This window comes from Typopeltis vanoorti, chromosome 12 (genome assembly GCF_054136105.1).
Source record: "Typopeltis vanoorti isolate ZY-2024b chromosome 12, IOZ_Tvanoo_1.0, whole genome shotgun sequence".
Lineage (NCBI taxonomy): Eukaryota > Metazoa > Arthropoda > Arachnida > Uropygi > Thelyphonidae > Typopeltis > Typopeltis vanoorti.
The window spans coordinates 90,301,364-90,314,404 of record NC_143560.1 but is presented as its reverse complement, the minus strand read 5'-3'; the positions used below and the strand labels follow the sequence as shown (position 1 = coordinate 90,314,404).

Below are 13,041 nucleotides of genomic sequence, written 5' to 3'. Positions count from 1 at the left end.
ATAGTGCTTATCGTGTTTACTCCGTCTCTTTAAATATTTAGACATCACAATTAAAAACTAGTTTTTAATTGTGATGTCATACCATAGTTTTGATATTTTATCCAAACACGTATATGTATATATTTTTTTAATATTTTATAAAAAAATTGTATATTTAAAAAAAAAAAATACATATAGTGTATATGTATATTTTGAAAGTCAGCGCCCCCCCACGATTTCAAGCCACGAGCCGCCACTGGTTAAAATATATCCTCATGTACACGTTTCTTTTCTGGTGTTTAGTGGCATCTACAGATGAGGTGTAGAAAATCAGTTAGAGTGGTCCGACTAATAACAAAATTTTTCCAAACAATAAAGTCAGTGCTAAATTCACTGCATCAAGCAAGCAAAAAAAAAAACAAAAAAAAAAAACCTAGAAGTGGGCATTATTGAATAGAATATCATAGAATAGCATGTGAATGCTATTATCCCAGAGAATACTACAAACCCTAGACTGATCTTCAGGACTTAATACGTTTTCTGAAGTTTTCTTTTTGCTAGTTGGTTCTTCAGCTTTTCTGTCTTTTTCTCTTGCAACCCCATCCATTAATAATATTCTGATTATGAAAAAGAAATTCATGACCACTCAATAGAATATCTGAGTGACCACTCAGATGTTCCACTGAGTGGTCACTAGACAGAAAGGAAGAAAGGACAGCAGAATCCAGCATTTTATTTATTTATTTATTTATTGCACAGCATAAATTTAGGCGAACTTCGTGTTTTCTGCGAAATAAACATTATTGAACTATTGTAAATCTTACTGTTAATTTTTAGCAGTTCTAAAAATCCGCTTCTTTTGTTCTTAAGGCCTATTTATATTAAGAGACACTAAAAACTTCCAGAACTTAAATGCTATTCTCAAGTTATGTGTTATGTTTTACTTTTCCACTAGCAGAGGGTGACATAATACGTGAAGTTTTCTCTTTTTCTCGGTAGGGGTTTACGTTAAACAAGATGTCGTCTTCAACGATAGATCGAGCGTTAGAAATTATTCGTTTTTTACCCCGTGTATCATTGCAGAATTTACGAAATAATCCTGGAGGAACGATGAAAAGAAAAGTGTGTATCATATTTTAACTTCATATTTGTGTACTAAAATATTTGTTTTTACATAGTTAATTTTAAAAATCAGTAGACCAATCTCAGCGTTTCTCAAAGTGGTCTACGGTACTAATTCTTGGGGGGTAAAAATGCCGTAGCTCAAAAAATATACAAGTGAAATACAGTAGAGAAAATCAAGCTGTAAAGGATATAAAAAAACAAAAAAAAATAATCTGTAATTATTGTATATTTAAGTTGAATAACTTGCATAAAAATAAAGTTTAAATACACAGAATATGTTTAAGGCCTATTAGCCAACCATTATCAGATAACAGTAAAAGTATTAAAATATCAGTAAAATAAAAGGTTATTTTACTGATATTTTAATTCAGCAACTTACATGGGTAGTTGTGATAAGTCAGAAAAAATATGCAAAAAAAAAAAAAAATCGGCCTTCACTGTGGAATTGTGGATGAACGATAACGTCTGTCAATGCAGTGTTAGTAAATGTGAAGTTTTTACTTTGGCGTGAGGCGATATCTAACAATATATTATATTGGTGGGATTATGCTTGGAGTAACTGACGAGGCTAGAGATCTTGGAATTATGGTGGATAGAAAGCTGAAGTTCAAAAGTCACATAAAAATTTCAAATAGAACTCAGAAGGTAATTGTGATGTTTGGTGGTTTTTGATTCTTGTGAGAATTCAGCTATATAGGGGATTACTATATGACTGAATTCTGATACTGTTTCAAATCTCTTGAATACTCTTTTATCCTGAACCATTCTGAAAAATATTACAACCAACAATAATTAATCAGTAAGACCTTTCTCATTCTTTTGTGTTCCCTCCATGTGAATTTATGTTCCCATGATGTTAGTAATGTCTAGTCCTGTACAGAAATACAGTAGATATTTGTCGTTATTATTATCATCATCATCCTCCTTGGTCTTTTCTTCAAATTTTTCCAAAACGTGTATACACATACATGTTTTGGGAAAATTTGGAAAACCTACATGCACACAAAAAACTGAAAATAAAAGTTAATATATATATAAAAAAAAAGTTAATATATATATATAATATATATATATATATATATATATATTAACATGAATCCCATTCACGAGAGGTCAGAAATTTGTAACAGAGTAGGATTGTGGGTAAGCTAAGGGTTAAATAATCCAGAGATAACTGGTCCCTACTCTAGAGACCAGTTATAGAACATTTTCAAGATACTGTAGGGCACAGTAATTAGAATAGTGATCTCACACTAGTGATGAAATTCATCTGCCACTTAAATACATTGAAAAATATATCTGTGCTTGCAGTGAGATTCAAACCCCATGATCTGGTTGGAGAGTATAAGTGCTGTTCACTCAACCACTAGGGCTGTCATCATCATTCAGTTTCCTGATAGCTTTTATATTTTCAGGAAATCACAACGTATACTAGAATATTAATTATAAAAAAACTTTAATTAATAACTTCCAATATTTTGGCAGTGTTACATTGGGGGACCATACAATGCATTTATGAAATGTGCATTCAAGCTAACACAGTAGATGAGGCTGAATAAAGGCAACAAAAGTCAGGCCTAGAGTCCTAAATGGTGTCCCCTATTGTAGTTTGCAGCTGCATACTATGGCCAAAGAGGCAGGGCAGACAATATCAGGATATCCGAACACAAGGACGACATCCATTTCTACCAATACAGCCACTCAGGACTTGCTCTCATGCTTTGGACACTCACCACAGGATATTCTGGAAAAAGGCCATTCTATTACACCATAGCAAATACAAATATGAAAGACTGTTCATAAAATCTGTCTCAGCTTTGAAAAACTTTCCAAACATCAACAAATTTGGGTGAATGAAACTGCCTCAAATCTGGGAAGCATACATTTAAAGATCATCAGCCTAATGGTCAAAGACAACCCAATTTAGCCTACTAGGAGGCATCATTTAGGACTCTAGGCCTGACTTCTGTTGCCTTTATTCAGCCTCATTTGCTCAGTGTTAGTACCTACATTCACATATAATTTTTTTTTTTTTTTTGTGATTGCTGATGATGGCAATGTAACATTGCTGAAATATAGGAGGGTATTAATTAAAGTTTTTTATAATTAATATTCTAGCATATGTTGTCATTTCCTGAAAAATTAAAGGCTATGTTTAATCAACGTATAACTTATCTACAAGAATTTTCTGATATATACCCTCAAGGGGTGTTCAGACTACTATGACAGCACTACATGATTAAGTTTACATTATTATTAATCTCCTATCTACAATTTTCCTCCAACTAGTCTGTTACTTGTCAGGACTCCAGTATTGTCATATCTAACATTTTGTGCTTCTAAGGCACTTCTGACTGAATCAAGCCACCTAGCCTTTAGTCTTCTTCGGGGTCTCTTTCCTGCCATCTTGGTATCAAACACCCGTTTTGTTAACCTTTCTTCATCCATTCTATTTAAGTGGCCATACCACCTTAGATTAGCTCTGCTGACACATTCTTGAATGCTAACAATGTCAAGTTCCTTTCTAATATCTTCATTTTAGGCTGTCATATGTCTGGAATTCATATTCTACTCAGCTGCTTTGGTCTCCAACAGGAACCATTTTCCATTTTTCTCTATAGACTATAAAAAAACTAGATACAAGAAAGTATTTCTAATCTAAATAACCAACTATTTCAAACTGAAACTTATGAGTCATCTTGACAATCCAAAAAAGGTAGAATAATAACAATGAATTTCAAGTGAGTGACAAACCATATGCTAGAGTGGTCATAGTACAGTAGATATGAAGTTGTTATATTAAAAAAATATTGTTTACAACTAATATGAGTAACTTGTAAACACCCTAACCTGAATCATAGTCATTATGATTCAAGTTGGGATGAAATGGCAGTACTCTCTTGGAATATATGCTCAGATTTGAAATGGCATCTATGTAAAAGATGGTTCCTAGATGAGAAGTTTCTGTGGTTATTGTCGACCCCATGCTGAGCTAGACTAGACTTATGGGGGATTTTTATGGAGGATGTAGGACTGATGTTCCTGCAGTCTCTTCTTAGTGGAATGCCATGTGTCCGAAATATGAGAGAAGATAATCACAAAGAACCTGTTAAATGTGCCTGGGAGAGAGAAATCGAGGAAACTGCTTATCCTTGGTGGAAGGAAACATGGCAGAGAGTTTATTGACAAGAAATAAAGTAGGTACAAAGTTATACTTTTTCAGGATGTTTGTAATTGATTCAGATATTCCATTGATGTAAAGGATAAGAGCGCTATATACAGGGTTCAAGTTTTTAGGAACAGCTTTTACGTTTGTATTATGGACTAAATTTACTTAGATGCCATTTCAAATTTGAGTGCTTATTCAATCAGTGCCAAAGTGCTTCTACTTTGCCCTAACTTGAACCATAACGACTGTTAATATACCAGAAATTTGGGAAAGTCTTATTCTTATGAATGTAAGTGATAATTTATATACATAGTAAAACTTGGTTATAATGAGTGCCGCAGAGACCAAACAAAATTTCTTCGTTATAACTGCTACTCACTATATAAATGATAAGTTAAGTCTGCCTCTGTTTTTTTTTTTTAATTGTCAATAACTCCATAAAATATAGATTAAAAATACAAAAAAAGTATTAAACCGAAAAAATATAATTGCATGCCTAGATTCGTGCAGTTAGCCTAGTGGTTATGCGCTTCGCAACCATATGCCTCTGGAAGGAGTGTCCTAGGTTCGATTCCTGTCGGAGACGTGAGGAGCTTGAGGATCTTCCTCAGCCATAGCCAAGTTAGCCAGTCTTGGGTGCGGGCAGCAGGGTTATCTGGGGTTTTTCATCCTGCAAGCAGACAAACCGGCCCCGTGAACACACACGGATACAGTTGGGGATATTGCCCTTAGGAGATGCAGCAGAGGAGTGGCGAACTGGCTGCATTAATACAGCAGTAACCCCCTTCATTAGGAGGGGACTCAACCCGTCCTAGACAGATGAGATAGGATAGATAGATATTATTAGTATGGATAGGCTTGCATAAACAACAATATGCCAATATTAAATACAATTTATTTGTCCCTAATTTTAGAACCATACACTTAACACAGTTTATTTCTTCATAATTAAAAACAATGCTAATTAATATACAATTTCAATTAGTCTTTTTTAAATTGACATAACATTGTTATATTGGTTTTTAAATCAATCCAGCCAATCGTTGTTACATACAAAATCATAGCCTCCAAATCATTTAGCAAATTTTTTTCACTTGAGCCTTTAAGAATGGACAAATTATTGAGAATCCAGCACTTTGTGTAGCGAACCATTGAAATAATGTTTCATCGATGTTAAATTTTTTCTAAATTTTTTTTTGGTGCTGTTGTTTTTCGGTGTCAATATGTAAACACATCTTTATTCTTCCACAATGTTGATACTCTTGAAGACAAAGAATACTTTTTACACACTTCAGCCTTTTTGCACTGCGTTCTAACTTGTGAATAATTTCAATCTTTTTGCAAACTGAGAGATACTTTCTTTTAGTAGACATGTTTCCAATGGTAAGGTTTGTTTTAAACTGATTTTACAGTTGTGGCAGTGTTTGGGTAAAGTGAGGGAGGACAGTAGACTAGGCACTGGAGGGTGGGTAGAGTGGGATTGGTTCCCAAGGACAAGGTTGTTATAATCTGATGAAGGTGGTCCTAAAAAGCTAAGTCATTCCTTTCATTTTTGTCTATTCCAAGAATCACCTGAGCAATTAAGAATGTTTGCATACTATATTCTCAGGGGCTCACATTAGACCTGATCTTACTTCATACAATATACACTTGGTATATCATATCTGGAGACTGGTCTTCTTACCCCCCAGTGCTATTAGAGCAACTTGAGGGCGAGGGGGTGACTCTTTCCTCTCAAACTGTAGTTTTCACTATCTAAAAAAAGCAGCTGAAATCAGGTTAAGGAGTGGTGGTTGACACTTGATGAAAATTTAACCACTTAAACCGAATGAACTCTAACCAACCTAAAGATACATGAATTTGACCGGCTCGACTGTTGCCTGGTCAAACATGGGTTGCGCCCACTATTAGGGAACCAAGATAGTGAAGGCAAAAAATATGCTATTGGAACAAAACATCACCTAATAGACAGGAAAAACATAACAAGCATAGGAACATGGAATGTAAGAACTCTTCACCAGGAAGGAGCATTGGAAATACTACTGCATGAATTAGACAACTACCGATGGGAAGTGATTGGACTCTGCGAAACCAGATGGACTGGAAAAGGAGAATTCCATCATGGACAGTACAAAATCTTAACTTCAGGCAGGGAGGACAACAAACACCAAGGAGTAGCACTTATATTAAAAACAAAAGCTCAAAACTCCCTATTGTCCTACAATCCTATCTCACCTAGGATATTTAAAGCAAGATTTAAACATCAATCGTATCACTATTATTCAAGTATACTCGCCAACTTCGACATCATCAGAAGAAGACATTGAGGAGTTCTATATAGATTTGCAAAAAGCAGTACAGCAGACATCATGTCAAGATCTCCTAATTGTAATGGGGGACTTAAATGCAAAAGTAGGCAAAGACTGGGATAATACCTGGCCAAGAGTAATCGGAAAGTTCGGGTATGGAGAAAGCAATGAATGTGGCGAAAGACTGCTAAACTTCTGCTCAAATAATAGACTAACAATAACCAACACTCTCTTTAAACATCCAAAACCCCAAAGAAAATGGACATGGATATCACCAGACAGACAAACCAAGAATATGATAGACTATATTATTGTAAATCAAAGATGGAAATTAAGTATCCTAAACTGCAGATCCTTCTCTGCAGATTGTGGATCAGACTATAAGCTAGTATTAGCAAACCTAAGAATAAAGTTAAAATCTGGAAGCACTTTTAGAGTCAAAAGGAGACTGAATATAAAAAAACTACAAGACAACAATATTCTAAGAAAATATCAACTAGAACTCCCGAAGGAACTACCAAAACAGAATATAAACATCGAAGAACATTATTTCCTTTAATTGGTGCAAATTAAAGGAAATAATATTAAATTTGGCAGAAAAAACAATTTTTTACTTTCTCTTTCTGTGTAACCTATTGGATCTCAAATGAAGTAAAAAGGTTAAGCGATCAAAGGAAAAGCATGAAACTAAAACAGAAACGAATATAATAGATTAACCAGAGAAATTAGAAAACTAGTTAAAAGAGACAAGAATAACTGGTTAGAAGAAAAATGCAAAATGGCAGAAAAGCTATCAAAAGAAAATAACCTTCATGGATTTTATAAACAAATAGACCAAATTAGTAAGACACAGACAACAAAAATTATAATGATCAAAAACAAAGAGGGACAACTAATTGAAAGTAAAACAAAAAGAATGGCCAGATGGGAAGAATACTTCAAAGATTTATATAATAAAAACAGCTCCCAGGATATTACGATTTCAGCCACTGAAATGGAAGAGGAAACAAATATCCTTACCAAAGAAATAATAGCACACAGCAAAGAAAAACTCAAAACTAGGAAAGCACCTGGCATTGATCGAATACATGCAGAATTCTTAAAAGCAGGAAAAGAACAACTTTTGGAACCATTAAAAACATTATTTGAATGGATCTACAAAAATGAAGCAGTGCCTACTGATTGGACCAAATCAATCATAACTCCTATTTACAAAAAAGGAGATAAAATAGAATTGTAATAATTACAGAGGCATTAGCCTCCTCAGTATTCCAAGTAAGGTTTTTACGAAAGTACTCCAAAAACAAATTAAGCCATATATAGAACTGGCACATATAGAACAAGCCGGTTTCAGACCAGGGTGAAGCACAATTGATCAACTATTCATCTTAAGACAGCTAATAGAAAAGACACTAGAGTACAACCAAAGTTGCTACATAAATTTCATAGACTTTCTTCAGGCATTTGATTCAATCCGTAGAATTTGAAATTTCCAACAAAACCATAAGAATAATAAAGAATCTATATGAGAAATCTGAAAGTGCAGTATACGAATGGAGGACACCTTAACCAACTGGTTCCACACAGAGAGCAGAGTAAGACAGGGATGCAATCTGTCACCAGACCTGTTCAATCTTACACTGGAAGAAGCAACCAATAAGGCCTTAAACAATGAAGACTCCAGAATCAAAATATATGGGAAGAATGTGACAAATTTAAAATTTGCAGACGACATTGCATTACTTGCAAGCACAGAAGAAAATCTACAGCAAATTTCTGATAAAATAAAGGAGTGTATAAAATGTGGATTAAACATAAATATAGACAAAATAAAAATTATGTAAATAGGAAAAAGAAACGCCAATCTGAAAATTTAAATTGATAGTAAGAATCTAGAGCAGGTAGAAAACTTCACCTACATTGGAGGAGTTATTGAGTACAATGGTGAAATTATAAAAGATATTAACAGACGAAAACAGAAGATATAAAAAGAAGACATTGAGGAGTTCTATATAGATTTGCAAAAAGCAGTACAGCAGACATCAAGTCATGTCTGTGTTGTGTCAAATCACAACAAGCGACACCAACCTGGACAGAATTGTTTGGACTCTCCCGGGACAGACAGAAGTGGAAAGAGTTCATTCGGCCTCATCATCATCATCCACATAGATGATGGAAGAGAGAAGAAGAAGAAAGATGCATAGTATGGGAATTAAGAATGTATGCAATCGTATGGGAATTTGTGTAAATTAAAATCATTATGGATTTTTGCTCATTACAGGTGTGATCTCATTATTTCTGTGCTCATTACAACAAAGTTTGTATATATGTGTGTGTCAGTTTCACATGTACTGTACTGTGACTACTCTAGCAAATGGTTTGAGTTCATTTCTCACTTATGAAATCCACTGCTTTTTTACCGTTTTGAATTGTTAGTTAAACTGAAGATGATCTGTGTGTTTCAGATAGCAATATTTGGTTATTTAGATTAATAATAAACTGTCTTGTGTTTGCATGTTCTTATAGTCTACATCTATGCCATAAGTAACACTTAAAACTTTGTCAGCCTCTCTCTCTCTCTCTCTCTGATGACCTCAAAAGTCCCTGTGCTCTTTCTTATTAGAATCTTCCATGGGGCTATAGATAAAAATAATTCTCCCTTTCTTTTGATAACATTCTGTTCACCAAAAGAAAGGGAGAATTATGGCCTTCAAAAAGCTTGGCATTCTTTTTTGTTCTAAATAGTACTATTTCTCTTCTGCACAACTCCTGACATTTTATAAATCTCAAATCTGATTGACTCTAGAATATTTTTCTCACATTTGGGGTGGTACCCTAAAATCATTATCAGAGAATGCTTGATTGTATTCAGAAGAGAACTGTATGCTTAATAGATGATCCTCCTTCTCTCCTCCCCCTCTCACTGACTCCCTCCAGTTACTTTCCCATAGACACTTGCTGCATTATGGTTTTTTTTGTAAATATTTCTATGGCTACTGAATTGGCCAGTATCATTCCTCCACTATCCTCTAATCATGTATATACAGTTCAGCTCCAAACTTCTCAAAGTAACTCCTCATTCTTTTCCTTCATTCCATATACCTCTGTTCTTTGGAACAGTCTTCCCCATACTGTTCCCCCCCCCCCCCCCCCAGCGATTACATCTCTCAGTTCTTCAAGAAACACATGAGCAAATTTGTTTCCTCTAACCACTTGCTCATAAATGCACTGTCATGTCTTATGTTGTAGAATCTTGTGTGGGACTGATATAAAGCATATCATCTTCCTCCTCCTTTTTTCCCATATTAGGCCCTGGTGGCCTGTTACGTTCGTATTAGGTGTGGCCTGTTACAATTTGAAACTGTGACTGCTTTGAGGATAAGGTGGTTAGCCCTATGCCTCTCAATGTGTCCTATGTCTGTAGATGCATGTGTTCATGGGGGTGGTTTGCCTGTTCCAGAGGGGAGGGGGGATGAAAAACCTGAATTTTTCTCCCTACCTCCATATGAGACCGGCTAACTCACCTTTTGTCAAAAAAGGCCAGATAAAGGTTCCTCACTGACGGGACTCAAACCCAGATCTTTCCGACCAAAGTACTTCATCTATACCGACTGAGCTAGGAGGCTCTAAAGCATATCATAGTTGTCCTAAAGAAAAAAAAAAGATTTCATTAAAGCATATGCACACACACACACACACACACACACACAACAAAAAAAAAGATTCTTGCATTGGTGTATTGATCTCTTTTAAAATATATATGTATGTATGTATTTTTCCCTTCATCCTGTTGGCTGGTGGAGTAGCCATATGCTACAATACCAGGGAGATGATTATGGAACAAGGTGGTTTCCTGTTGCCTTCCTTGCCATAAGTATATTTATGACTGTAGCCATGTGTGTGTGTGTTTTAATGGGACCAGTTTGCCTGTTTTGATGGGTGAAAAACTCCACTTACCAGGAGAAAAAAACCCTCCACCTCCACATGACACCGGTTAACTCACCTTTAGTCAAAAGATACCAGATAAAGGTTCCTCACATAATGCACAGGAATCAAACCCAGGTCTTTCTAACCAGTGAGCTGGGTTTGACGACTGAGCTATGGAGGCTCCATTTATATATATAAAAGCTTTTACAGGTTTTTCCAATTCCTACATTAAGAATTATTATCATCATCATCATCAACAACGGGTTGGAAGGGCTAAGGATAGCCCCGTAACAGGCCACTAGGCCTAATATGAAGGGAAGAAGAATCATCATCAAAAACAGACCTCCATGGAGTCAAGAGACTTAGAGTGGGAAGGTCCCACTCTCACATGCACAGCTCATTGTACCTTGACTTGAACGCATTCACTGTCCCTGTACTCACCACACTCTCAGGCAATGCATTCCAATCACCCACCACTTTCCATGCAAAAAATCTACTCCTTGCTCACACCCACCTTATACAGCTTCCAGGGATGACCTCTTGTTCTCCCGTCTCCAGATATTCTCTGAAAAATCTCATGCACGCTAATCTGGTAATTACCCCTTACCAACTGGTACATCTTGATCATGTCCCCTCATCCTTCTATCTGCTAGCCTGTGTAATTTGCATTCTCTCAATCTGTCCTTATATTCCATATTCCAGAAACTTGATCACTCGTCTCTTCAACGTCTCATCATCCTTTTGAAATCCTGGCCACCAGATCTGTGCACAGTGATCCATATGCGGCCTGATATCAAAGCCTTGTACAAAGAAATCAAAACATCCTTACTTCTACACATTAGTGTTCTCTGCATCATTCCCATAATCCACTGTGCCATCCTCGCATTTTAGTAAAATGTTCAAAGAATTTCAAGTCCTTATCCGTCACAATCCCCAAATATTTCATCTCCTCCAAAATATCTCCACCAATCCTATACTCTGTATCTCATCTTTGCTTCCCAGATTTTAAAACCTTACACTTTGCAACATTAAACTGATATCCCCACACACTCACCTTCTACAACATCTGCTCTACTTCTCATAACTCTCCCCAACTTTGCATCATCTGCACACAACTGTATATCACCATTTAAGCCTTTACCAATGTCTTTTACAATCAAATTAACAACAATGGCCTCAAAACAGATCCCTGGGGCACACCACTAGTGACTTTCTCTTCTGGGATATCAATCCCCCATACATAACCTGTTGATACCTATCATACAGCCAGTCTCCAATCTAATGCACTAATCTACTATCCAATCCCATCTGTTCAGTTCAACTACTAGTTTGTCATGTGGCAGTCCATCAAAAGCCTTTGCAAAATTCCGAACATTTTGTTTCCACGATTAAGGACACACATCTATTAAAGGATCTCTTAGCCAGCTTTGACATCACTTCTCTGTTTACTAATGTACCCACAGAAGAAGAAGAAGTATTAGTTCTTTTACAAGATAAATTTATCTTAAAAAAAATCACAATTTAGGCTACTTCATTTTGGAAACATAATTTACAATTCAAAATTACAGTTTAGCAATGGGCAACCTCTAGCTGTACTAGCAAATATATACCTAGAAGCTTTCGGAGAAACAGCAATAAACTCCTTTCAATTGAAACCAAAATTGTGGAAAAGATATATAGATGAGGTTTCTTGATTTGGAGCCATGGTCTAGATTCACTCCAAGAGTTCTTGAATGACCTGAACAACAACATCCTAGGATAAAATTTACAGTGGAATTAGAAATTAATAGTTTGCTTCCTTTTATTGTTGTAAAATTTACTTGTTCACTTGAAAAACAAAAAATCACCATTACTTAAATTAAGGGGATATTAAATCCCACATAGTTTTAAAACCGAATAAGAAACTCAAAGTTTTTAGGTCTACCTACTCACTGATGAAGCCTCAAAAAAGGCTGAAACCGGTCTGGGTAGTGACCTCCCCCCATAATGTAATAACAGCATACATTTCCTAGGAAATGTGTTTTTACATTATGGAAAATACCTAAGAATAGCGATCTGAACTTCCCCCACCTTTGCAACGAGTCGTCCGGCATTGTACTACGTACTAGGATCACTTGCATTGGCTAATGCTAGTGTCGCCGATACTTTATAGTTTACTATATTCGGCAAGAAACTCTCTGATTCCAATCTTTGAGTTTCTTATTCGGTTTTAAAACTATGTGGGATTTAATATCCCCTTAATTTAAGTAATGTTTTCATTGCCGAAATGAAGCTTATTAGCTCTTTATACTTAAGTAAAAAATCACCATTTACAGAAAGCCTATGCATACCAACAGATATTTTAATGTTCATTATCATCATTATCCACTTCAAAAGTTTGGCATTATTTCTACTTTAGGAACCCATGTGCATACTCTCATCAGCAATGAAGAAGTGATTGGCAAAGAATTAAAGCTACTTTATCAGTTTTTGAGAAGAATGGTTATCATAAACAGTCAATTTCTAAACTCTTGTTTAATCCTCCTACACACT

At 35.6% G+C, this 13,041-nt stretch overlaps 1 protein-coding gene across 1 annotated transcript in view; it reads left to right on the top strand.

Moving 5' to 3' along the window:
• Positions 1-985: 985 nt before the first annotated feature.
• The window catches only part of mRpL15 (mitochondrial ribosomal protein L15), an 84,941-nt gene continuing 72,885 nt past the window's right edge, over positions 986-13,041 (top strand). The window contains exon 1 of the mRNA XM_090401890.1: positions 986-1,101. Coding sequence (XP_090258016.1) covers positions 997-1,101 — 105 coding nt within the window. The 5' untranslated portion in view covers positions 986-996. The remainder of the gene's footprint in view (positions 1,102-13,041) is intronic.